The 27,928-nt window shown below is 50.2% G+C and overlaps 1 protein-coding gene across 5 annotated transcripts in view; it reads right to left on the minus strand.

Moving 5' to 3' along the window:
- The window catches only part of EXOC6B (exocyst complex component 6B), a 296,665-nt gene that overhangs the window by 73,301 nt on the left and 195,436 nt on the right, over positions 1–27,928 (minus strand). For 3 of the 5 annotated variants that reach the window (XM_064419169.1, XM_064419173.1, XM_064419171.1), the window contains 2 exons: positions 23,503–23,532; positions 8,560–8,701 (listed from right to left, as the gene is read on the minus strand). In XM_064419169.1, coding sequence (XP_064275239.1) covers positions 8,560–8,701; positions 23,503–23,532 — 172 coding nt within the window. The remainder of the gene's footprint in view (positions 1–8,559; positions 8,702–23,502; positions 23,533–27,928) is intronic. The other 2 variants (XM_064419174.1, XM_064419172.1) reach the window with 1 other exon arrangement.

The following is a 27,928-nucleotide window of genomic DNA, read 5'->3' on the forward strand; positions in this document are numbered from 1 at the left end:
ATCTATTTAGGAGCACACACAGAGTTGGGAAATTTAAGATCTTCCCCAAAGCATGAACTTCAAATCCTCATGAGAAAATGCCTGTGATTGTGAATGTTCTCACAAGGCTGGTGAATTTATCACTGCTGTCGGCTGCTTGTGAGAAACCCAAGACAGATTCCATTCCAAGCCAGATTTCATCCCAAGGCAGATTTCATCCAAAACCAGATTTTATCCCAAGACAGACTTCATCCCAAAAGAGATCTCATCCCCGGACACAGCTGCTCCTTAGCAGCTCACCTTTAGCTGTCTCTGCCCATTGTCCCTTCCCACAGTTCCCTGCCCATGGATGGGTTGGAACTGGATGTCTTTTAAGGTATTTTCCATCCTGAACTGGTGGCTTTTAAGGCCTTTTCCATCCCAAACCAATCAGCGATTCCTAAGGAACCTAATGGAGGAAGGTTGGGAGAGTTATGGAGTGACACCGCCCTTCAAAACTTAGGATGGTCACACATTGAGCCAAAACTTAACTGAACATTAATTCTCATAAAAAAAATTTATCAACACTGAATTAACAAATCTCTGGAACCTTCTAGCACAAGATGTCTCTGCCCATGGCTGGAATGAGATGGTCTTCAAGGTCCTTTCCAACGCAAATCCTACAATTCTAGGATTCTATGACTGACATCCAAGAAGTGAAACGACATCCAAGCTGATATTCTCTGTGTCCCAGAAGAAATTATGTAGGAGCTGATACTCTTTGTGTCCAAGAAGGAATGATGTAGGAGCTGATACACTTTGTGTCCAAGAAGGAATGATGTAGGAGCTGATATTTTTCATATCCCAGAAGAAACGAGAACAGGAATTCGGCCCAGACACTCGGAAAAGCTGCAGAGGAATGAATGCAATGCTTCCCCTGGGCTGCTGGAGAAGGAGCTGCACCTCCTGTAATCGCAGGTCACACTTTACATACCAATGCCACCAACCCATTCTGAAGGAGGAACGAACAAAGTCTTGGAGCAAAAAAGGAGGAACAAAGACCAGAGCGGAGCTTTAGAGGAGAGACACAGCCAGTTCTTCTTGGGTTTAATCTCTTCAAGCAGATTTCAGGATAATTTCCTCGGAACAACCGAGCGCAGTGTTGGCCTCAGTACTGTCGGATTCCTTTATTGTACTGTCTTCACGACCAAGGCAAGTGGCAAACATAGCAAGCAACCTACAGAGCAGCCCCTTGAGCAGAAAATCACCGGAGAATAGAGCAGATCAGTATGCGGCTGTTTGTACAAAGCATTTAGCCAGGCTAAAGGTTTGAGGGGTTTGTGTTCAGGCCAAAAAAGTAATGTCTTTGCAAGGTCTACAGGCCTGGGCCACCCAGGGCAGGTCACAGGGGGACTCCAACCTCCCTTCCAAAACATTTCACTGATGAAAGAATCAAGGAACAGGAACCGTTAAGCCCTTTACAATGGACAAAGAATAAAGAGTTCAAAGGCACGGCAGAAAAGAGACATCCACTGTAAATTAATTAATTACAGCCAACGGGGGGATCTCCCTGTGCCCCTGGCGTGGCTGCGCACGCGGGGACAGGGCTTTGCATGGATTGAGCGGTAAAAATGGGCCCTGCCGGTGACTTCATCCCTCAAAAACATCATCTGAGGGCAAGATTTCCTCTGAACTACATGGGATTCGTGATGGCACCTCCGGGATGGAGGCTGAAGCAGCTCCCAGGGAAGGGAATGTGGACCAATCTGCTCATCACCACCGATAACATCTGGGAACTGACAGTCTCAGGATTCCTCAAGGAAGGATGGAGATCTTGAAGTTATCTTCCTTGGAAGGCCATCCTGGAAAGGCCAAGTGATGGGACCTCCTTGGATAAAGCCTTGGGAGACAATCCTGGAAAAGTCAAGTGGTGGAACTTCCTTGGATAAAGCCTTGGAAGGCCATCCTGGAAAGGCCAAGTGATGGGACCTCCTTGGATAAAGCCTTGGAAGGCCATCCTGGAAAGGCCAAGTGATGGGACCTCCTGTTCCACATCCCCAGGAACAAAGTGACACCTTGAGGACACTGAGGCTGAAGAACAAATCCATGGACTCTGGAGAAGCTCACAGGTGGGAAAAAGTGAGAAATGTTGGGGAGGAATCGAGGCAAGAGGAACAGAGAGAAGATCCCAATTCCCACACTGAGCTTCTCCTTCACCCAGTTTCCATACTGAGCTTCTTCTCCCACACCATTCCCACACAACCCCGCTCTGAAGCTGTTCCCCATTACAGCCCGAACTCTCAGAGCTCATTCCCATCTGGGTAATTTCAGAGAGCTGTGGGAAGAGGGAGGAGCTACCCAAAACACTCTGAACTGGGTCAGATTAAAGAAAAACTTCTCTCCCTCCCCATCAAACGTTCCTCTGATGGAACAAAGATGGGCCTGGAGTGCTGTCACTGCAGAGAAAGGAGTGGTCCCCGTCATGGGACACTGGCAGGGCTGAGGAGCACCCACAGCCCCAGGCAGGGACTCCTCGGGGGCTGACCACGAGATGTTTTTCAAGTTGAAGAGAGGGAAACTCTTTAGAAGGATGTTGGAGATGCGTGCCAAGAAATTTGGAACAGAATCCATAGGATTCCAAGTTAAGAGTCGGGTCACGGATCTCCACAGGTTCCCAGACCCGAACCCAAGGTGTTCAGTGGATGTGTCCTGGCAGATGTGAAGTTCTCAGATCATTAAACACCAACACCAGCCACTGTGAACCGTGCCCATCCCACCATCAGCTCAAGAGGTTGTGGAACTTCCATCCCTGGAACTGTCCAAGGCCACGTTGAGGGTCCAGCTTGGCCTTCCAGGGATCCAGGGGCAGCCACAGCTGCTCTGGGCACCTGTGCCAGGGCCTGCCCACCCTCCCAGACAGGAATTCCCAATATCCCACCCATCCCTGCTTTGTGGCAGTGGGAAGCCATTCCCTGTGTCCTGTTCCTGCAGCACAGCCCGACCCCCCCGGCTGTCCCCTCCTGGCAGGAGCTGTGCAGAGCCACAAGGGCCCCTGAGCCTCCTTTGCTCCAGGCTGAGCCCCTTCCCAGCTCCCTCAGGGATTCTGCAGCCCCTTCCCAGCTCCCTCAGGGATTCTGCAGCCCCTTCCCAGCTCCCTCAGGGATTCTGCAGCCCCTTCCCAGCTCCCTCAGGGATTCTGCAGCCCCTTCCCAGCTCCCTCAGGGATTCTCCAGCCCCTTCCCAGCTCCGTTCCTGCCCTGGCCATGCTCCAGTCCCTCAGGGTCTCTCTTGTTGGGAGGTGCCCAATTCTGACCCCAGGAGCTGAGGCACATTGAGAGATCAGCACCTGTGGGGTGGACATTCCTCTCCTGATCCATTCTGCTTAAACCTTCCCATCTCTCCACTACAATATTCCCGTTTTCCCCCCAGATCCAGGTTTTTCCAGGTGCACTGCCACAGGACAGACACCAGTTAGGGACATCCTAACTCCAGCACCACAAACTCCAGTCCCTGGTGGATCACAGGTTGGAAGAACACCTGGGAGTCCTTGGGATCACGCCGAGGGAGAGGATGACTCCAGCATCAGGGACAAACCCCGGCACTTCCCCCAAATCCCAGGATTTCCACGTGAGAAATTCCCACAAGCCAGATAAGGCAGCCAAGGAGGAGGTGGGGAACGGCTGTGCCAGGATCCATGTGGGCACATTTTGGGACAATCTGTTGGGATGGAGAATTCCTCAACCCAGCGGAGACATCTGGCTGATCCCCAGGAGAGGGGCTGACTAAAAATAGGGTGTTTAATGGAATTTGAAATATAAATTTTTAGGGCACTTTTAATTTCCCATAAAGCAGCAGTTAAAAGAGTTTGGAGATTATGGAATTGCTCATTTTATGATCTGAGGATTGTAAAAACCCCTCAACCACTGCTGGAACCCGTTATGGGGATGGGAAACACTTCCTAGGAGTGAGAACAGCCCCATTTATTTGGGATTTTTCAGCTGTCACCTCCAAATCTGGGTTGTTATATTTGATTTCCACTATGTCTAACATAGAGGGGAGATGGAAAAATTATCCATTCATCATATTATATATTTTTATATGGATTTATCAGTTCAAAAAGAGCAGAGTGGGGCACGTAGGAGTTAAAAAATCCCATTGCATTGTTAAATCTTGGATTATGGATGCATCCTGAGAGACAAGAAACCCTCTGAAAAAATGAAATTTATATTCTGAAAAAAGGAAATGTACAGGTTCCCAGTAATCTTAGGGATTTTTTTTCCCTCTCTGGGGTTTTTTGCTTATTTTTAACCCAGAAGTGGCTCCTAAATAAAAGATGTGTCCCACTGAGCCTTTCTAGGCAGTTCATTTAAGCTGTGCCTTAGTCCAGGTTTTAAAAGGGCTGGGAGAACCTCAGCATCCCAACACCTGCCCAACAACACATCCCAAACCCACCTCCAGCCCTTCCCTGGAGCCCTGGAGCCATCCAAGCACTCAAATCCATGGAAAGTGCTCCCAAACCCCTTGGGAAACACCTTCCTGCTGGGAACAGCAGAGGATGTTCTCCCTGACCCCTCAGGACCCTGCATCTCCTCCAGGACTGGTCCAGCTGGACATTCCATGTGCTCACCAGGATAAATCCATGGAAAACAGCTGGGATTTTCCCCAGGTTTCTCCCATCACAAGCAACCCAAGAGGATTTTTACAGTGTGGCTGCTCTGCTCTTTTCTCCTCTTTCACACCAAAAATGCTGCTCATTATGGGATATCCACATGAGGAAAACATGGAAGATCTGGCTCTTGGTGTCTGTTTAATTCACTGTTTCTCCTCAGTCCTACAACAGCTTCCTTTTGGAAGATCAGAAAAGTAATAAAAATTAATAAACTGCATTTTCCGTGCTGTGAACACACCAAAAAAGCACAGATTGCAGGAAGGGGTAGATTTAAAGAGCAGGTGAGGGGCCCCATCACAAGCTTATCTTTCTGCCAAGCACCACAAAATCCCAAAATGCCACAATCCCAGACTGGTTTGGGTTGGAAAGGACCTTAAAGAGCATCTTCATCCCACCTCATCCATGGGCAGGGACACCTCCCTCTGTCCCAGGTGGATCCAACCTGGCCTGGGCACTGCCAGGGATCCAGGGGCAGCCACAGCAAATCTGGGAATTCCAGCCCAGCCCCTGCCCACCCTCCCAGCCAGCAATTCCTTGCCAAGATCCCAGCCCAATCTCCCCTTGGCCAGTGGCAGCCATTCCCTGTGTCCTGTCCCTGCAGGCTTTCACTCCCTTCAAACTATGCCTAATATACAAGAAAATAATTTCCTTAATTCACCTCACCTCTCTTTTAACCAGATTATTTTTTCAGCATTCACAAACATAACCTTAATAAACTCCAGCACCAAAACTCTGCAGCCCCATTCCCTCATCATGGCACTCACTGGGAGGGCTCCAAACAAACATAATATCCTATTTAAATGTATAAAAACTGCTGGATTGGGGAAGACTTGGGAATTTGGGGGAAGGAAGAGGATGGAGGCAGAGGTACGAACTGGTACTGTGAGGATGTTGAGATCCACACCTGTGCTTTCAGGCACAAAAAAAGATTAAAAAATCACCAAAAAAACCCCCAGTAATAAACCCTAACCTTGCAAACTGAAACTTATTTTCTGAATACACCACTTCCCTCTTGGAACTGACTCATCCCCAAATTCAAACCTTGATGGATTTCTGCTCCTAAATAACCAAATTAAAGTGATTTCCAGGCGCAGCAGAGCCACCAGACGGACCCGTGGGGATGAGGGGCACGGATTTGCTGCTGGAAAGGAGAAGGATTTTGTCTGTTCCGGGCTGACAGTGATGGATGGGGAGCATCCAGCTCCAGCATCCATCTCCATTCCCTGCTCTGTGGCACCTTGGGACGGGGCTGGGGACAGGTCCCTGACCCTGCTGCCAGGTTGGCGTCACCTGCTCCGGGATGTCTGAGTGCTCCCGGCTCGGGCTCCCCAAACAACAGGAATTTAAGGAATTGTGCTTTCCAGCCTGCTCTGAAATCCCATCTGTCTTCCTTGGCAGCAGCAGCTTTTAGGGAAGAGCTGCTGCTGCGTGATCCATGTTATGGATGGGGCAGAAAACTGCCAGGTTTGGAGTGTTTGGAGCCAAAAAACAGGGCATTATTAGGGATGACAAACGCTTCCCATTATTCCCAGCTCCGGCGCCCATCCCTCAGCAGACACCCATGGGAGCACAGCTGCTCCCGAGGCTCTGAGGGGACACAAATGAGAGTCAGGAATTCAGGGATGGAGGCAGCGCCGGGAGGAAAATCAGGAATTGCTTTGTGAGTTATGGTGCAGGATCTGGGTGGGAATCATTAAATTGGGATCTTTCTCCCAGGCAGGTCAGCTGAGGGCTGGGAAATGGCAAGTGGATGTTAAAAAATGGAAAATCCCGTGTTGGAAACAGCAAAATTCCTGCTGGGGGATTGTTCCCGGCAGTAAATTTAATCTCAGCATTGATGGGGGCAGCTGAAGTAAAATCTGGTCAGGAAAATGTTGGATAAAGGGTGGAAGAACTTGTCTTGGCAATGGGAAGTGCCAGGGGATGATGAAACCAACAGGTGATGTCCCTGAGTCACTCCCCTGGATCTGGAAGTGTCCAAGACCAGCTTGGATGGGGCTTGGAGCACCCTGGGATAGTGGGAAGTGTTCCTGGATGGACTTTAAAGTCCCTTTACACCCTAAGCATTCCAGGATTCTGTGATAAATACGAGACATCCCAATCTCCACCTCAACCAGGAAAGCCAAAATGTGGATATTTGGGGAAAAAAAATCCCTAAAATCCCCTAAAATCAAAGATCACCTGGTTCTTTAGGAACTCTGTCAAGCTCTGGGTTCTCAACTCCACGGCTGAGAATCCATCCCAGGATGAATCCCAACAAATCCATCCCGGGATGAATCCCAACAATCCCATCATGGGATGAATCCCAGCAAATCCATCCCAGGATGAATCCCAACAAATCCATTCCAGGATAAATCCCAACAAATCCATCCCGGGATGAATCCCAACAAACCCAAACCCCTTAGAGGGAAGAGGATCCCCTGCAAGGGTGTGTTCACTCTGCCCTACTTTAATTCCCAAACCAGGATTAAAAACAGCATTTTGTCTGCTTTGGGCTCTGGTTTTTAACCCTTTCACTGAGCAGGACAAGCAGCAACTTGAGGGCAACCAGAGAATTCCAGCCCCAATCCAGGTGGGCACCTGAAGCCCCGAAGGGAGCAGGTTTGGGAGCAGAGCCCTGGGGGTGGCACCACGATGCTGCTCCCCCGAGGAGCTGCTGTCACTTTGTCACAAGACACGTCACCTCCACCACTCCGACTGGGCACAGAGGTCACTTCAAGGACAAAATTCCCTGCAGGGAGGGCTGAGGCCGGGAGAGGACCAGAACTGGTGAAGAACATCAACTTCTTCAGATGCTCCATGCCCATCCAACCCTGCCTGGGACACTCCCAGGGATGGGGCAGCCCCAGCTTCTCAGAAAGAGTCATAAATAAACTGATTTTGGATTCATGCACTCCCATCCCTCCTGGTTTTAAAATGTTCCATCCCAAAAAGCAGGGATGGTCTGGAGAGCTTCAAGGCAGCACTGAAGAGGAAAAGGAGGAGTGAAACTTGGATCTCCTGGAATCCTCTGTGCTGAAGATGCTCTGGGTGAGCGCTGTGGGCACCCACCATCCCCAGAGCATTGCCACAGCCCTGGGACCCCAAATACCAACGGGCACAGCAACACTGTAGGATTTTACCCCAAATTTGGGACGCTGCTTTGGGGTTACCCCTCTGCAGGTTGGGGGAAGGGGCTCTGTGTACACCACGGTCATTTTGGTGGGAAGTTCCATTTGATTCCTAATCTGCCCTATTCCATTTAATTCCTGATCTACCCTATTCCTTTTGATTCCTAATCTATCCCATTATTTTGATTCTTAATTTATCCTATTTCTTTTGATTCCTAACCTATCCCATTTTTTTTGCCAGTTTAAATAAATATAAATATAAATATAAATATAAATATAAATATAAATATAAATATAAATATAAATATAAATATAAATATAAATATAAATATATAAAATATAAAAATATATAAAATATATAAAAATATATAAATATATAAATATATAAAATATATTTAAATATATATAAATATATATAAATATATATAAAAATATATATATAAATATATATAAACATATATAGAAATATATATAGAAATAGATATCAAAATACATCTAGAAATAGAAAAATAGAAATATCATTTTAATATAAATACCTTAATGTCACACATAATTTCCTGTAGTGCACTAATAACTCTTTCTGGTTTATACCCTGTAGCAACTTTAATTAAAACCTTTTCTTCGTTTTCTCCTGCCTGGTCAATAAATAACTAATTTTATAAACAAAGCTGATCCACCACCCTTATAACCCATGTGCCAAAGTCCTATTTTTGGTGTGGGCCACCTCGATTTAAATGTTCACCAAACCCCTGAGCTGAGGCAGAGCAGGGATTCCCCCTGGACCCGTGACCAAGGACGAGGACGGGCGGTTGGGGCTCTTACGTTCGCACTCCTCCACGTCCAGGTTGAACTGGTGCAGGGCCCCCAGCGTCAGCTGCCTCACCTCGGCCTCCAGCAGCAGCTGCAGCAGCGACGTCGAGAGGTGCTTGCAGGCCGACATGCAGGCCGTCTGGGCCACCTTCCCCTGCAGGACAAACGGACACTCGTCAGGGACACCGGCACAAAGAGCACCACAGAACATCTGCAGAGCAGCCAAAATTCCTCAGTAAAGCCACCAGAGAACTTCTCCAGAGTAACCCCCTTGGTAAAGCCACCAGGGAACTTCTCCAGCCCAGGAAAACCTCCTCAGTAAAAGCCACCACAGAACTTCTCCAGAGCAGCCCCCTTGGTAAAGCCACCATGGAACTTCTCCAGCCCAGGCAAACCTCCTCAAGTTAAAGCCACCACAGAACTTCTGCGGAGCAGCCCAACATCCTCAGTTAAATCCACCAGAGAACTTCTCCAGCCCAGACCAAACCTCCTCAGTAAAGCCACTAGAGAACTCCTCTAGCTCAGTCAAACCTCCTCAGTTAAATCCATCAGAGAAGTTCTCCAGCTCAAACATCCTCAGTTAAAGCCGTCAGAGAACTTCTCCAGAGCAGCCCAACCTCTTCAGTAAAAGCCACCAGCACAGAACTTCTCCAGAACCAAACCTCAGTAGAAGCCACCAGACAACTTCTCCAGCCCAGCCAAAACTCCTCAGTTGAATCCACCAGAACTTCTCCAGCCCAGATCAAACCTCCTCAGTAAATCCACCAGAGAACTCCAGCTCAGTCAAACTTCCTCAGTAAAAGCCACCACAGAACTTCTCCAGACCAGCCCAAACCTCCTCAGTTAAATCCACCACAGAACTTCTCCAGAGGAGCCAAAACCCCTCAGTTAAAGCGACCAGCACAAAACTTCCCTAGACTGGCCCAAATTCCTCAGTTAAATCCATGAGAGAACTTCTCCAGCCCAGCCCAGCCTCAGCGTGTCCCATCTGTGATGGGATCTTCCCACGGCACTCAAGGTCACAACCACCATCTCCCAAAGGAATCCCCTCTGGAAGTGTCCCTGGCTGAGGGAAGGGTTAGGCCTTGTTGGGTGCAGCTGGAGAAGCTCCAATCCAGGAGAGCTTTGGAGTTCTCAAAGCTCAAAGTGTTCTCATCGTGCCCTAACAGGGGTGAGATAGCATCCCACTGATTATCAGGGAATCATGGAATGTTTGGGTGGGAAGTGACCCCAAAGCCCATCTCATTCCATGGCCAGGGACACTTCCCACTGTTCCAGGGTGCTCCAAGCCCTGTCCAACTTGACCTTGGGCATTCCCACCCACAACCTGGCCCTCTCTACAGCAGGTGGGTCTGCAACAGGACTTAAACCCATAAAAATGCAGAAATCCTTTGGGACAAGAGCAGGATTTTGCCCAAACCCTCAGGCTGACACCACAGGGAACGATCCCGATGCCTGCGTGTGCAACGCCACGAGGGAGGTTTGGATCATGGCGCTGCCCTGAAAACAGCTCCAGCAGGAGATTATCTTCTCAAACACTCACAAAAGCCTCTTAACACGCTTTCCTGACACCAAGGCGTGGCTTAGGAGCTCTCACCGACTCTTAGACGCGCTCCACAAGCTGTGTTTAAACTGGGATTAAACGCAGAGTTTACACCGCGTTTCCAGTTCGGCATCGCCGGTTTCGTTGTCGCGGCACGGCAACGTTTGATGCCTGTGCTGGGAAGGGCTTTTTCCCCAGCTCTGCAAACTTGGTTTGGATCTTCAGGCCACATCCATCTTCAGCAGGAGGGAAAAATGGGTTTTTTATTTAAAAAAGGAGGCGAGCCGTGCGTTGCAGGGCAGGGTGCTCCATCTCCAGCTCGCCGCCGCTCCCAGGCACCGGAGCGTCCATCACTCACCTCCCAACAAACACCTGCACCAAAATGAAGATGAAGCATGGCAACCATAAAGTTTAGCAGAGCTCTGGGGTTTTTCTTTGCTTTTCATCATTTGTTTGTGCTTTTCTGACACGCTGGGTTATTTAAAACCCTGCTCGTGCCAATTCCTCATCTCTGAGAGCTGCGGGAAGTACGGCGCTGCCCGGCTGCGATTTTTCTTCATTACTTCCAACAGACACTCGAGTTTTTGCTGTGGCTGAGGAGTTTTGACAGGATCAGGGAATATCCTGAATTGGGAGGGATCTACAGGATCATGAATCCAAGCCCTGGCCCTGCACAGACCCCCAGCAATCCCACCCTGTCCATGCACGAGGTGTCTCCTGGAGCCCTGGCAGCCTCAGGGCTTTGCCCATTCCCTGGGGAGCCTGGGCAGTGCCAGAACCCTCTGGATGAGGAATCTTTCCCTGAAATCCAGCCTGAGCCTGCCATGGACCAGCTCCAGCCACTCCTCAGGTCCTGTCCCTGTCACAGCTGCCCCTCAGGAGGAGCAAATCCCGATGAGTCTCCCCTGAGCCTCCTCTGCTCCAGCTGGACATTCCAAGTCCTCAATCCCTCCACGTGTCATTGAGATGTCCCAGATGGAAGCAGAGGATGGGAAATCAAAGCTTTGCTGCCAAGCCCTGGGACCTGCTGAGGACAGGGGATGGGGCTCCTGACCCTTCCTGGAAGAGCAGGAGAAAATCCCTGGAGTAGCTCACACTCCACATCAGTGGGAATTTACAGAGGGTTGTAACCCTTGGAGAAGCCTTGGAGGTCCCATCCACAGGTGAACCATGGAATGGTTTGGGCTGGGCCTTAAATCCCATCACATTCTCCCCTATCCATGGCAGGGACACCTCCCACTGTCCCAGGTGGATCCAACCTGGCCTTGGGCACTGCCAGGGATCCAGGGGCAGCCACAGCCAATCTGGGAATTCCAGCCCAGCCCCTGCCCACCCTCCCAGCCAGCAATTCCTTGCCAAGATCCCAGCCCAATCTCCCCTTGGCCAGTGGCAGCCATTCCCTGTGTCCTGTCCCTCTGTCCCTTGTCCCCAGTCCCTCTGCAGCTCTCCTGGAGCCTTCCCTTCTCCAGGGGAACACCCCTCAGGATGAACTCCATGAGCTTCCCACTGCTCACCTCTCCAGCCTGCCCAGGTCCCACTGGATGCCCTCCTCTCCCACACCACACAAAGGAAAAACCCCAGGAAGGTGTTCTGTACCTACTGACCAAAATTTCACAGGAAGAACCCTGTAACACCCCAAGCAGGGATCAGATCAACCTGTGGAGGTACCCAAGGGTGACCCACAACTGCCCTGGGCACCAATTTCTGGTCAGGAGAGAGTGAATGAGAAGTCCCACCATAAGCGGGCAAAAATGAGCAAACAATTGACATGAAATGTCAAATAATTAAGTCTAAAAAGGGGAAAATGGGATGAGAAAATAAATTTCATCATCAGGGCTTGGCGGCAGCACAACTCTGAGAGGCTTCCCTGAGTGGAAGGGGCACTTCAGGATGTTCCTTATGGGAATGGTCCCCCAGGACTTGTTGCAGAGATGGCAAAGGAGATCCAAACAAGCCCAGAAGCAGCTTCTGGCTCAGCCTTCCCTCCTCCTGCCCTTTCCACACAGGATCAGGCCAGGCCTAAAAGTGTTTCAGGTGCAAATGCCCACTGTCCTCACTGTGAACCTGAATCTCCTCAGGCCAGCCAAGAACACAACTTTTTATTTCCATTACTCTTGAGATTTGAACACCTAAAAATGTATTCTTTAAAAAATACTCAGTTTTTCCTCTCGCAGAACACATGGATGCCTCACAGCTTAGATCCAGTATTATCCGAAGAAAAGCAAAAGTATATGGAATTAGTTTTTTTCCTGCTTTTTAAGCCTGAATCCCTTTTCCCCCTTTTATTTATTATCAGAGAAGTCGGAGATGCCACAGGAGCTTCAATCACGGTGTTAAATGTCTGCTCAGAGAACAGAAGGTACCACCAGGGATGAGCAGCAGCTCCTGCCCTGGGCACCGAGATTTAAAACCCTCCCAGAATTTATGGGTTTCACTCCTTATAAATAAGACCCAACTTAATCCTTTCCTGCCTCACCCCTGCGCTCCACGAGTTACAGCAGCTCCTTATAAAGTCAGCCGCGGCTTGTGAACATCAATTTCAGGCCATTTCCCCGGGAATACAGCGGGAAATCTGCTGGATAAGCAGCTGCTGCTGACAGGAGACAAACGAGCGCGCGGCCGCTGATATATCAGCGCTAATAAGCTGCTGCTGCAGCTGAAGCTTGTTTGTATTCCCGCTTGGAATGGCTCGGGCTGGCAGGAATCGAGCACATCCTCCTGCCGCGGATGCCCACCTCGGCTCTGCCGAGCTTATTTACGATGGAGTTTCACTTTTTTTCCCTGTTTTTTTTTTGTGTTTTTTTTTTTGAGTTTTGCTGCAGCGCTGGAAGAGCCAGAATCGCCTTGACTGGGACACACAGAGCCGAGTACGGCATGGACGTGTCTGCCACAGCCCCAACCTTCCCAAAATCATTACCCTCCCAAAATCGTTACCCTCCCAAAATCATTACCCTCCTGAAATCATGACCTGCCCCACCCTCAGCAGATCCAGGGCTTGTGCCTTGGCATGGAGTGGGATCCCCAGGATCTCCGGGATCTCCGGGATCTCCAGGATCTCCAGGGTGTCATCGCGGCCGTCACTGCTGCTGGAGCTCAGAGGAGCTGCCGTGCTCAGCCCCGACGGCTCCGGCCCCGCGCTAATTCCCTGATGATTTTCGGGAGTGTGGCAGAAGCTGGGCTGCTCCCAAAGGTTGTCCCCGTGCCAGCGCCCTGAGCAAGCACGGGTGACGTCCTGAACCTGATCCCCAGAGTGGCTCCAACCCTGTCTGGGTTTCAGGAACAGCTTCTCCAGGGGAACACCCCTCAGGATGAACTTCATGAGCTTCCCACTGCTCACCGCTCCAGCCTGCTCAGGTCCCACTGGATGCCCTCCTCTCCCACACCACGCAAAGGAAAAACCCCAGGAAGGTTTTCTGTCCCTACTGACCAAAATTTCACAGGAACAACCTCGTAAAACCCCAAACATGGTTCAGATCAACCTGTGGAGGTACCCCAAGGGTGACCCACACCTGCCCTGGCACCAGTTTCTGGTCAGGAGAGAGTGAATGCCCGGACACCTTGGTCAGGAGAAAATGAATGCCTGGACACCCTGGTCCCTCCAGTTCAGGAACAATTTGTCCAAAGGACAGGATGAGATCAGGACAGGGAGCAAAGAGCAGGAATGCAGCCTGAGCTGAGCTCTCTGCAGGGAAAGGGGAAAACAAACACCTCAAAGGCACCAGTGCTCCTTTAGCAACGTGGCAGAAAACTGAAGGGCTTCAAACCATGCAATGCAATCCCAGAACAGCTCTGTGGGGTCACTCATTATTTAAGACCTTTGCAAATCCCATCAAAACCTGGATTTGCACTGGCAAGAACAGGGATCACAGGTGAAAGCTGGCAGATCTCCATGGCCAAGATGCTCAAACCTCTCCTTGGTCCAACCTCAGTCAAACAAAGCCATTCCAAAGGTATTATCCCAGCAAAATCCATGGATTTATTGTTTTGTGGCTCATTCCTGGCAATTAATCCCTCTGTCCATGGCTCCTGATGGAACCTTGGGGTTGCCATGACACCTCTCAAGGTGACACTGCCCTCCCCGTGCCACCCAGGATCCCTCTGGACACACAGGAAGCATCCAGAAGGTTCCCTGTGGCTCACGGTGACACTGCCCTCTCTGTGCCACACAGGAAGCATCCAGAAGGTTCCCTGTGGCTCACGGTGACACTGCCCTCTCTGTGCCACACAGGAAGGATCCAGAAGGTTCCCTGTGGCCACTCCAAGCACTGGAAGGGAGGAGCTGAGCTCCAAAGCTCTCCCAGAGCTGTAGCCAAGGGGCTCCTACCAGAACGCATCACCACAGCATCCGTGAGGCTGGAAGAGCCCTCCAGGATCACCGAGCCCAATCTGTGACCGAGCCACACCGTGTCCCCATCCTGAGCATCGCGTCCAGGTGGCACCTCCAGGGCTGGGGACTCCAGACCTCCCTGGGCAGTCCCCAAGCCCAACGTCCATCCCAAATCCTCTCTTTCCACCCAGATCCCATCCCTGGGCAGACAGGGAAGGCTGTGGGATCCCAGGGGCAGCCCCAGTGGGGAAGGGCCGCGCGGAGGCTCCGGAGCCGGCCCCGCTGCCGGGAGCGTTTGTTTAGACACGGCCAATCTGTTACCAATTAGGGAGAGGAAACGCCAAGAGGCTGCCTTGTTAATTAAGGAACTCGCTATCAAAGGACTCATTAAGAGCTACTGAAATGGAATGGTTGTTCAAATAAATACCCATTAATCTTAACGTGCAATCAGGAACGCGCTGCCAGCCCCGCCACCCTGCAGGAGCACCTCCGGCTGCCAGGGAATCGTGGAATGGGTTGGGTTGGACCACAAAGATCACCCAGGTCCACCCTGACACCTCCCACTATCCCAGGGTGCTCCAAGCCCCGTCCAGCTGGTCCTTGGGCACTTCCAGGGGTCCGGGGGCATCCACAGCTTCCCTTCACCTGTCGGTGCCTCCTGCACTTCCCCTGGCCCCAGCCAGGTGGGATGTGATCCTTGAAATCCAAACCCAACTCCTGCTGCAGAAGGAGAACCCTCCCAACGACTCTCCGAGGAATTAGCACAGCATTTCTATGGAAAACAAAGCCTGACAGGCTCCAAGTGCTCTCAGAGTTTCCCATTATTTTTTTTAGCTACCAGCAGAATTCCTTCGTCGCCCGCAACAAGCATCGGGATTGATGCGATTAAGGATATTTAGACACGCAAAATCCAGGGACTGCAGGCAGCAGAAAAGCAGGCCAAAAAATGGGAATCCTTTGGTATTAAATGTACAATTTTCTATAAACACCACCAGTTGTCCCCATAATTTCGACACTGAATTTCCTGACTTTCCCAATCCATAAGGCAGCACTGGGATGTTTTGCAGAGGATGGAAACGTGATGGGGAAATAATGAGCAATTGTTTGGTAGCACAAACCCCAGGATAATCCCAGTGGATCCTCTCTCTGTGGCCACAGATGGAGACTTCAGACCCTGCAGACCTCCCAGGGCTCATCTCTTGCTCCAGAAGCTTCTGGATCCCCTGGCTGCCTCAAATCCCCCTAAACCGGGGGCAAATTCAGTAAATCACCTCTGGAAATTTTTCCTGCCTTGTCTGTCCTGTCCTGATTTGCCTTTTTTTTTTTTTTCTAAACAACAGTTCTGCACTCACTGAAGGTGGTAGAAAAACCCCAAACCATCACCCAAAAGCACAAACTCTTCCCAAAGCGTCAAAACAAATGAACGACGAGTACCTGTAATTTTTAAAAATATTTTTAAGAGGTTTATTTTTAAAATAAACCTTTCATTAATTGCCCAAAAGTCAATTTTCAACTGGACGAAGTGGGTTTTCACAAAGATTTTTGGTTGGAATTTTTTTTTTGTTTGTTTTGGGTGTTTTCAGCTTTGTTTTAGTTTAAAAAACCACAGAAAACCAAACAAAACCCCTACCAAAAAAAAAAAAGAGAGAAAAAGAAGACAACCCAAAAGCTGTGGATCTGCACTCGAGATCCTGCAAAGAAATGGATCTCCAGGACAAAGAGGTCCAAAGGAATGGGGGATATGCCCCAGCAAGGACACCCCAAGCCCCACAGATGCATCTGGTTGGCTGCCAATGTCACCCTGAGCTTGGTGGCCTCCAGAGTTGTCCCCTCAAGGCTGGAGCTCAGCTGGCACCAATCACCACCGTGGCCACACCAACCTCCACGGCTGCGTCCCAAGCAAAGCCAGCAGGTATCAAGAAAACTCTCAATTAATTAATTAATTCTATTTACTCAGCTTTGCGGCAGGCTCATTAAGAACAAATCCCTTTTTTGTCCCTAATTTTTTTTTTTTTAATGGAAGGAGGACAGGAGCAGAGCAGTTCCTGGTTTCCAGCTGTGGGCCAGGCTCTGTCACTCCATGTTAACGTGACATGTGTGGGGCACGAGGGGTGGCTGACGTGTGACCACCAACGGGCCCTGAGTGACTTCAGCCACTGGCAGACCTGGATTTGATCCCTGGCTCCACGGAGTCCTCCCAGGAGCTGAACACTGGAGCCACTGTGTGGATTTATGGAGCTGGAAAAAGGGGCCGGAGCCAAGTTAGGAGGTGACGTTCCCGTGGCTTTGGGATTTGCCAAGGAAAAGAAGAAGGAGGGAAACCTTTCAGCCAAGGTTGGCTTGTGGGTCAGGGCGCCTGGGCACATGGGAATGGCTGCTGGAGGAAGGGATATTCCTCAGCTGTGGATCAATGGGATGCTCCTCAGTCTTGGACCAACAGGATCATCGTCAGCCTCGGACCCATGGGATGATCCTCAATCTTGGATCCATGGGATGCTCCTCAGCCTTGGACCAACGGGATGTTCCTCAATCTTGGATCCATGAGATGCTCCTCAACCTTGGACCAAGGGGATGTTCCTCAATCTTGGATCCATGGGATTCTCCTCAGCCTTTGGGCCAATACTCCTCAGCACCCCGTTGGCCCAAGGCTGAGGAGAATCCCATGGGATCCTCCAAGGCTTGGAGCTCCTGATGCCCAGACTCAAGAAAAGAGGCAGTATCTGCCTCACATTTGTTTGGGAAGGCATTTTGGATTCCATCCACACCGGGACACATGGAATGGCCAATGTCACCACCACTGTGACAGCAGCATCCCTTCCAACAGCCCCAACATCCACTCCCAGACAGGACAGGCATCCACTCCCTGATTTCCCAGGAATGGGGAGGGTCTCTTCTGCCCAGGATCTGTCATTCCAGGAGCGATCCCATGCACCGGAGTTGTTGGTTTGGGAGGAGGATGGATGCTCCGGGAGGGATGAACCTTGGGCTGTGTCACCCACGGAAGAACCCTTGGTGCCATTAACAAATCACCAGATTTCAAAAGTTTCCCTGCTGGAGCTTTTCTTGAGTAAAACTGGGATTTTGGCCTTGACTTTGATCATCCCCATCTCAGTTCAAGAGACAAGGTCCCACCATGGGAGCGACCTCAGGTTCACCACAGAAAACCTACAGAGAGCAGCACCAATTAACCAAATTCCAAGTGGAATTTGTCTCCTGCAAAGACCAACTCAACTGGAAAACACCAAAGGTGGAGCAGCTCCAACCAACCTGGAAGTCCCCATCCCCTGCCTGAGCTGGGATCTCTCCCAAATTCCCGTGGAAGCTGAGCCCGTTGCAGTGGCTGCATTCCAGAGGTGTGGAAAAAACTCCACGGCGTGTCCTTTGCCAGAGGCAAACACTTCCCACCTTGATGATATTTTAGGAAAACGGGATCCAGCAACAGGACCAACACATGGCAGAGCTGAACTCCCCACCAGAAGCTCAGGGACAACCAGACAACCAAAAAAAAAAAAAAAAAAAGGAAAAGGGAGAAGAAAAGAGAAAAGCAAACCCAGCAATTATCCTCACCACACCAGAAATAAACCAGCCACTGCAGCCCGATACAGATCCCTGACATTCCAATAAAAGAGGAAGAAAACTTTGGCTGTGCCCAAGATGCCCAAGGTCAACAGCTGGAAGTATTTTGGCTGGAGCTGGGGGAAGCTCAAGGAAGAGGGAAATCACACTGGGGGTGATGGTCACAACCAGCTCCCGCAGACAGGGCTGAAAGGGGCTTTTATTAAAAATATGTAATGCTGTTTTATTCGGTTTGGGGCTTTTTTTGGGGGGTCTTTAATAATTTGTGTTGTAGCCAGCTCCATGGAAAGGTTTTTCCTCTGCAGGAATCAAGAGGTCTTGGAATCATGAGAAGCCTGAGAAGAAGAAGCAAAAACACCCAGCAGCAAAAGCACAAATCAAGGAGGTTGGAACCACGGGAAATCATGGGATTTGGGATATCAGAGGCTCTGGGATTTGAGCAGGCACAGGAACACACAATTTGTCCCTCTCAGAGCCAACGAGTGACTTCTGCTTGATGATTTTTGTTAAATAGGAAAATAAATGAACAGAAGGAGGGGCAGGGGGTGGGGAAGGGAAGGGAAGGGAAGGGAAGGGAAGGGAAGGGAAGGGAAGGGAAGGGAAGGGAAGGGAAGGGAAGGGAAGGGAAGGGAAGGGAAGGGAAGGGAAGGGAAGGGAAGGGAAGGGAAGGGAAGGGAAGGGAAGGGAAGGGAAGGGAAGGGAAGGGAAGGGAAGGGAAGGGAAGGGAAGGGAAGGGAAGGGAAGGGAAGGGAAGGGAAGGGAAGGGAAGGGAAGGGAAGGGCCTCGGGATGCAGCTGCCACAGCCAAGCACAGGGCAGCTCCTTTGGATCCCTAAGGAGCCCAGAGTGGGCAGAGATCTCCTCTGGAAGATCCAGGGTTTGCAGCAAAGCTGGGAAGCTGCTGGGGGAAATTTTGATGTGCATATATGCAAACATCCAAAGAAATAGAAAATTCCGTGATTTCCATCTTTTTCCTTGTTCAACATCCAAGGGCACTGCTGGATATTTTTAATTAAATGGTTTTTGGGAGTCAGGAACATAGAAATGGTTGGGTGTAGAGCCGGGATTACCCAAAATGAGCTGGGGCATCCAACTGCTCTCCGGGCTCCTGCGATGCTGCAGGATCTCTGCAAGGACTTCCACACCAGTCACGGGTGGGAAAGATTCCTGCAGTCCAGGTCTGGGGTGGGACAACATCACACCCTGAGAAACTCCAGGAATTACTCCAGGAATTACAGCCTTTATCCTGGTTTGCCACTGGGTTTAACTGCAGGCCCTCAATAATCACAGAACCACCTGATCCCACCAGGCTGGAAGTTGAGACTGGCATCAAAATCACAGAATCCTGGAATGGTTGGAGTGGGAAGAGACTTCCCTTAAATCCCATCCATTCCCACCCTGCCATGGGCAGGACATCTTCTACTATCCCAGGTGGATCCAAGCCCCGATGTCCAACTTGGTCTTGGACACTGCCAGGGATCCAGGGGCAGCCGCAGAAAATCTGGGAATTCCATTCCAGGGCCTCACCACCCTCACAGGGAAGAATTCCTTCCAAACATTCCATGTAAATTTTCCCCAAAGCCAAAAGGTACACAAGGAACACGAAGTAGCCTTCATTTTTTGATCCTATTCGTGTCTCCCAAGGCTCTCTCCTGGTCCCCGTGCCCAGGATCCAAGACGTTCCCAGTTCCTTGATGGAAAGCAGAGCCGTGGCCCGGCCGCGATCGGAGCGCGCGGCTCCAAACTGGAACGAACGAGACCAGAAAAAAAAAAAAAAAAGGAAAAAAATATGGACATATTTCATCCTCCTCTTTTGTGGGTTTTATTTTCTTTTGTATTCGCTTTGGGAATAACATTCTTTCCATTGGGAAGAGCCTGATTTTCCATTAAATACAAAGCAGCTGCCATCTTGGAAACAAAAAGCTGATTAAATACAGATTCTTTTTTTATTTTTTCCCTCGCTTATGAAGAGCAAGAACCACGTTTGTTTCTGCTGATTTATCGGGGCAAAGCTGCCAATTACGGCAGCAGGAAAACTTAAAGAGAGGGACTTGAATCGCTCCATCTTCCCGAAATAATTTTGTAATTACAATTCGATGTCGGAGAAAAAAGGAAAGATCCAGAAGTCTGGAGCGCTCGTCCTCCCTCTGGGACAGCGACCCCGGGGGTTCCTCACCCTCTGCACACACAGGGATGCTCCAGATCCCCCATTTACGCAGATCCCCGCCCGCTGGGATGCTGGGGGAAGGCTCGGCGCATCGGGGTGACGCGCGGGGCCTGGAGGAGACGCAACCACTGCCCCACTGCGGCCCAGATGTTGAACAGACTGGAAAAAAGGATGAGCTCCAAGGAAAAATCCCAACCCACCCACTCCATTGCTACTCCATGAGCCAGCAAAGCTCAGTCCAAGAGGTTTTTCCAAGCAGACCTGAGTGACCGGCAGAAGCGGCGCCCGAACCTTCAGCTCATTTTCTTTTCCCAAAATCTGAATCATAGATTAAATTTTGAAATTGAGGTGCTATAGGTAAAAACCAGGGAGAAGACGGATGAAACAGAGAGATGGGGAAAGCTGTAGGAATTAGTGACTGGTTTTTAATTAACCCATCAGGTTCTCCTGATTTCTTGCCCTTCATGAAACCCAACAAAAAACTCCAGAGGATGATGAGAATTTCATAGGGATCTGCACTTTGAGAAGTTTTTCCCACTCCAGCCATTCCATCTATCCAAAGCTGTAAGATCCAGGGAAAACATTTCTGGAAGGGGATGCTGTGATGGTCACGAAATCATCTTCAGTCACACTGGTGGCATCAGCCATGGCTGGTGGCTCCAAGCGACCATCCCAAACACCCAACTTCTCTGTGCACCCTTAATTCAAGTGTCCCCTGCACAGGGATCCCCCAAAGGTTTGGGATCCTCCAGGTACCTGGGGCTCCTCCCGTGGAGAGCTTTGGAAGCTGTTCATGGATGTCCCTTTCCACATTCCCAGCTTAAGAGCCCTTGGAAGAGCAGTGGATGAAACAAGAGGAAAGCAGGAAATTGCAAATCCTATGGCTTCCCCTAAATTTCCTAAATGGTAGAAGAATCTCAACCCAAACTTTATCTCCTGGTAATAAAGTCCAGGCTGAGGCTCTGGAGCAGGAAGGAGAAGGCACGTTTGGATTCCACACACCAGGGCTGGAATTTTGGCTGCCAGATTCCCTGTGCCACACATTCCTTATGGATGGAGGTGCAGGCAAGAGAAAGCATCCAACAGCTTCCTCAGTCCCGGTTTGGAAAACAAAATTCCAAGCCAGCAATGCCGAGGTGACCCCACAGAGGGAACAATACCTCCGGAAGCACGCCCTGATTTAAAGGATTTATGGCATTGGGCATTTTGGCTTCCATTAATTTTCCAACTGCTGAAAGCAGACAAGCAAACCTTGCAATTCCAGATAACCTGGCTTAGCCAGAGCTCCTGGGTTAATCAGGGGTCAGCCTGCCCCATCCAGCACTACTAAATCCATGGGATTTGGACACTCTGCTCCTTGCTTTAAAGTTTCACAAGCTCCTGTTTTGACCCCTCCATCCCGACAAATATTTGGGATTCTGGAGGCACTCGGAAAACCAGGAATGGGCTGCTCCAGCCACCAGCACATCCTCTCCCCTTCCAGGCATTCCTGCTTTACAGGAATTTTGCTGAACATTCATTCAGGCCATGCAATCCCCTAAAAGACTTGGATCACCTCTGGAGTGGAAAACCCCAGACACGGAAGATTCTGGATGCTGCTCATGCCCTGTCCATGTCCTCATCCTGCTTTTTTTACCTTTTAAACTTCCAGGATTAGCCACAACAACTTCCCACAGGACAAATTAAACTCTGCTAAAATTCCTCCTTTGTCCTGCTACTTTGTGTGATCCCATTTTTATTTTTCCCCCTCTTCTGTGATTTATTCCTGCCAATTAATCCCAACTAGGCAGAGAACAGAAAATTAGGAGGGATAAAAGGAAGGAAAACTGGGATTTGTTGCTGTTAAGAACAAGCCTGACTAAGAGCAGGCTGGCAAAGCCCCTCCATATAAAGGGATTACTCCATCCCTGACCCTTTCCAGGGGAGCTCCAGGTATTATTTTCCATTGATTTACCTTAATGAAAGTAATGCCCCCCTCTCCGTAGGAAGCTGACTCCAGAGCTGTCTAGGCACTGGATCCAATTAAAGAAATAAATACATCTGGCTTCTAAACAGCTCCGAGCCTGGAAAAGCCAGAGGGAAAAGGGCTTTTTTGCATCCCTCCCTCTTGGGCTGCGCCCTGAGGACAGCACGGAGGATGCCTGACATCCAACACCGCTCCTGGAAACCCCTGGCTGCAGGGAATGCCTGGAGCATCCCGGCTGCTCCGCGGCTTTGATGGGAGCCGGCCTGGGATTGCTTTAACGAGGCTCCCTCTCTCCAGGAGCTGGTGTTGATTTGAGGCCTCGGTGTTGACTTAGAAACCCCCCCCAGGTGCCCGAAGCCTGCAAATAGTCCAGGCTTAGCCAGGCTCGGTTTCCAGGGAAAGGGGAACAAGCATCCCACTGGAGCTGGGAATATCAGCCAGGATTCCCATGAAGAGCAGGGCGTAAAGGCTGGAAAGCAGAAGCAGGATCCAGGCTGTGAATGTGACAACCCCCCAGAATTCCCAGGTGGGTTTTGGTCCCACGGGCCTGGGTTTGCAGCCGTGGGAATAGAGGAAACAAGGTGGCTGCAGAGCACTTTGTTTGCCGTCTATCCCTGGAAATGCCACGGGTTTTCCTCCCGCACATGGAACAAGCAGAGATGACAACAATCACAGGGGGCTGCTGAACCAGAAGCAAGGTCTGAAAAGTCTCCTTGGCTTTACTTTGGTGCTAATTGGCCAAATCCAAACTGGGAGGTGGAACGTGTCAAGAATCCACATTATTTTCTGGAGAAAACCATGGAACCCCAGAGTGGTTTGGGATGGAAAGGACCTTAAAGATGATCCAGCTCCACCCCCTGCCATGGTAGGGACACCTTCCACCATCCCAGGTTGCTCCAAGCCCCATCCAGCCTGGCTCTGGACACTTCCACTCCAGTCTGAGGGAAGGCTTAGTGATCCAATCCCTCAAACCAGGAAGAATTTCCAGCTGGAATCCCCATGGGGAATCCTCCAAACAAGGAGCATGAATTTTACAAACATCTTTTCACTTTGGAGCAGAGTGTGAGAATCTCATCCAGGTTTCCCTAATATCAGGCATTCCCCCTAATTCCCTGCAGATTTAGGTATTCCAGGGTGATAAAAGGAGCCATTTCAATGCATTCAAACCAACAATTTAGTGACCCATTGGGAAGGAAAACCCTTTCCTTCGGTCTCTGATTTACCCCAGAATTATTCATCCCATCGACCTCAGCTTCCAACCCATCTTTTCCTGTCCTCCTGGCTGACACAAAGGACCTTTTCTGGTTCAGCTGCCCCCGAGCCTGGAGGTGTGAGCGGAGCAGAGCCAAGGCGCGGGACGCAGCGTCCGGTACTCACCGACATGGTAGAGTGGACATCTACCTGCCCCTACAGAGGACAACACAGCACGTCAGGGTCAAAGGCACAACAGAGCACAGCAACAGGACAGCAGGAGAAAGGAGCCCAAAGGTCATCAGAGGTGCCCACAACCCCCCAGCGCTCCAACGGCGGCTCCGACATCGGCAAAGGATTGGGAAATCAAAATGGGTGCTCCTGGGAGCTGCTGGGAGGAGGAGGAGGAGAATAAAGCACCACAAGAGCAGTTTGGTTGTCATTCTGTCACAGAGTCCTGGAATGCCTTGGGTTGGAAGGGATCTTAAAGAGCATCTGATTCAAACATCTCCTACTGTCCCAGGTGGTTCCAAACCCCCAGTGTCCAGCCTGGCCTTGGACACTGCCAGGGATCCAGGGGCAGCCACAGCAAATCTGGGAATTCCAACCCAGCCCCTGCCCACCCTCCCAGCCAGCAATTCCTTGCCAAGATCCCAGCCCAATCTCCCCTTGGCCAGTGGCAGCCATTCCCTGTGTCCTGTCCCCAGTCCCTCTCCAGCTCTCCTGTCCGCTCTGCACGGCCCCATCCCTGCTCCTCAGCAATCCCACCTGCAAGAGGTGATGGATGTCAAACCCTGGGAGTGACAGCTGGGATCAGCTCCAGCAGCACTTGCTCAGCTCTTCCAAGGGCCAGGGGAGTTATTTAAGCACAGACTGGGCTTGTGCAAACCCAGAGGTGACTCTGGTGCTCCTGAGATGTTTTCCTGATGGTTATTTTCCACTTGGGTCCCTCCCAACGTGGCCGAGGCTGTGGTTGGTGCAAAGTTCATGGCATTTCGCTTCCATGCACAGGGCCTTGGCTTATAAATATTCCAGAGGGATTTGACTTTTCAAATAAAAACACAGGCAATCGTTCTCTTTGGAAAGAAAATAAACACTTGCAAAGCTCTTTCTACCAGAGCAAGAGCTGCCGGGGCCGTTCGTTTGCGAGGGGGAAGAGATGCCAAGAGAAGGCAAAAAACCATCACGGTTCCAGCTGAAATCTGTGCCTGCCATCTGGCAAAAATAAGCAGAAAAGGGAAAAAAAATAGGGGGGGGAAAAAAAGCCCTTTGCAGAGGGTTCACACTGAAGTGCTCAACGGCAGAGGTTGGATTTGTTGGATCGCTGAAAGATTGCTTCCCCTTCCCAGGTCAGCCTCACCTCTTGACCTGCCCTGATTCCCTTCCAAAGGAGGTTATCGAGATACAAGACTAACAGAGGATTAAAGGAAACTGAAAATAAAAACAAAACACCCCCCCCTTCCCCCAGCCCCGCTCCCCTCCCCCAAGAAAACATCCTTGCTTTGTTAACCTGACAGTTCAGGGGAGGTGTTGACACAACCCTCCATCTCTGAGGAGCTTAATGTCAACAAATCAGTGTGTTTGGAGTAGCCCTGTCAATGCCATTTACATTAACTTGTCCAACAAGAAATAAAAACAACAATCAGCCATCAAAGACAAAAGGCTTTTTCAGTCATTCTTTGCAAAGTCTTAGGCTGGAAATGTTCATTTTTGGAGGCCGTGGCCCTTTGCTTGCTGAAAACCAGAAACCACCTTTTTGGGGGGTAGTTTTTCTTTTAAGGCCTAAAATACTTTTTGTACTAAAATATACTTTTTTCACCCTTAAAAAAAGAGGTTTTTCTTTTAAAGGAGACCCGAGCATCCCATATTAATGAGCTCCACAGCAGCAGCAGCAGCAGCAGGAACCGACTCTCCCTGGTTAACGCAGGAAGAGGGCGGCCTCGGGAGCCAAATGTTAATTATGCTTTGATTCCCATCAGCTTTATTTGCTCAGAGACATTTTTGGGCACTTAGTGGAGCATTCTGGAATTGTGGCTCCAAACCACCATGACCGTTTCATGCAGCACTGGCATGCACCAAAACCCCGGGAAGTTCTCCGTGAACTTTTCCTGCCCCCCGGCACACGCTGTCCCCACGGCACTGGTGAGGGCTCAGCGTCCCCCCAGAAAACTGCAACGTGCAAATGAATTCCAGGAATTCCCAAAATCAAGTGGTTTTCATCATCTCGCACAATGCCTACTCCAAAGGAAAAAAAAAATTGGGATTGCAAGGCCTAGAAAAAGTGGAGGCTCTTTAGGCTGCAGCACCAGCCAGGATTTTGGGATTATTTTTGGGGTTTTTTTGGCAGGTGACCACAGAGGTGGTGGAGGCCTCATCCTTGGAAAAATCCAAGGCCGTGGCTCTGGACAGCTTGATCCAGTTGAAGATGTCCCCCAGAAAACTGCAACACACAAATAAATCCCAGCAATTCCCAGTATCCCAGTCTCCAACACCTCCCACAATGCCTACTCCAAAAGAAAAATTAGAGACTCAAATTCCTGCCTGAGCTCCAAAGAAAATGGAGACTCTTTAGGTTATGAGCCAGGATTTTGGGATTCAAATTCCTGCTTGAGCTCCAGAGAAAATGGAGACCTTTCAGATTTTGGGCTGGGTCAGTTTTGCTGCTTGAACTAGGTGCCCACAGAGGGGGTGGAGGCCTCATCCCTGGAAAAATCCAAGGCCATGGCCCTGGACAACTTGATCCAGTTGAAGACGTCCCCCAGAGAAGTACAATATGCAAATAAATCCCAGGGATTCCCAAAATCAAGTGGTTTCCATCATCTCCCACAACGCCTAGTCCAAAAGAAGAATTAAGGACTCAAATTCCTGCTTCAGGTTTAGAAAAAGAGACAGAAAAAGAGACTAAAAAAGAGACTTTAGGCCAATCCACCAGCCAGGATTTTGGGCTGGGTTATTTTTGCTGGGTGCCCAGACAAATGGTGGAAGTCTCATTCCTGGAAAGATCCAAGGCCGTGGCTCTGGAGAGCCTGCTGCAGTTGAAGGTGTCCCTGCTTACTGCAGGGGCCTGGAGCAGGTGACCTTTAAGGGGCCCTCCCTACCCAAACTGCTCAATAATTCTGGGATTCCCAAGAATCACAGGAAAAATTCAGCCTAAAGAGGGAAACATAAACCCTAATATTGAATCCCAGCTCAGATTCCTTTCAGCTCCTCCCCAAAGCTGAGTCCCAAGGACCTTCCAAGGCCGCTTGAGCTGCCCTGGGGCCGGCTGGAGCCGTGACCCCACAGAGGTTTTCCTGCAGCTCCGTCGGGACAATGGGATTACTCAGCCCTGTCACGGTGAATTTCTGCAGCCTCAGGACTTTGGGCTCTGTTTTTTTCCCTGATGGGGCATTTTGGAGGTGGAATTTTAGCCCAGGAACTCTGACATGCCCGGGCTGAGGTTCCCTGATGGGGAGCTGGAGGTGTCATTCCAGCTGGGACAAAAGGCAGGGGAGCAGCAAAACTGCACCTTCCAACACTGGGGAACACTTTCCACTTGGCCAAAATCCCATAAATTCAACAGGAATCAGATGGGGGCATTTCCAAAGCAGGCAGGAGAACGGGAATGGGAGGTGTTGCACCCAGGGGCTCCAAGGACACCTCACCCCAGGATGGGGCACAGCCCTGGAGCTACTGGCAGTGTGGAAATCCTGGATTTTTTGGGACCAGGCTGAAAATTTGTCTCAAACAGAGCAGCAGCTCCTCTCAGACACCAAAACTCATGCTTTATTTCTAAACACACCTCTCGTGCTGATGGATTGGGAAGGGTTTGGATCAGCTCCATCTTGTCCCCAGAACCCCGAATTTCCTCCTAGAGCTGGAATTCACCCTTTTGGGAATGTTCCTTCACCCCTCTCGCTCTTTCCTTCCCCAACTGATGCTTATCCCACATTTTTGGTGCTTGAGAAAACACCTCCATCATTTTTTTCATGGCTTTGGACAACACCTTTGTCTCCTGCATTTCAGTGGCAGAGCCCAGGAACTTCAGTGTGCTCCTAAATCAGCCACTGGAAAAATTCCCTGAACCCTACAAGTCTGAAAAACCTTGACACCAAAGGTCTTTGGGATGCAGCCTGGTCCTTCCTGGCTTGCTCTCACCTACAATTTGGGTGATCCAACAGCAACATAAATAAAAAAACTCCAATCAATATTAAAAAATCCCAAACCTGCAGCTCCCACAAAGCTTTGTCCCAGACCTGAGGCTGCCCAAACCAGGCTGAGGAGCCTCCCCTGTCTCCCCAGGCTTTGGGGAGGCTCTGGAGCTCAGGGGCTGCCCAGCAAATCCAAACTTCTCCTCAGCTGAGGCTTTTCTAGCCCAGTTCTGGAGGACAAAAGGCTGCCTCGATCTGTCCTGGTGCTTTTTAGACCAATTCAAGTCCTCCCAGCCTCCAAACCAACCCTGAGTGGCTCCAAAAGGAAACATTAATATTTAAGGAAGATAAATCACTCCTGGCCCACCTCATAAATCACCGTGGGCTTCCTCCCCCCAGCTCATCTCTGCTGCTTCATGCTCTGCTGCAAAGACCAATCTCCCTGTCAGATCCCATTACTGGCTCCTGAGGGTTCCCAGCGT

The sequence above is a fragment of the Passer domesticus genome, chromosome 4 (assembly GCF_036417665.1).
Source record: "Passer domesticus isolate bPasDom1 chromosome 4, bPasDom1.hap1, whole genome shotgun sequence".
NCBI lineage: Eukaryota > Metazoa > Chordata > Aves > Passeriformes > Passeridae > Passer > Passer domesticus.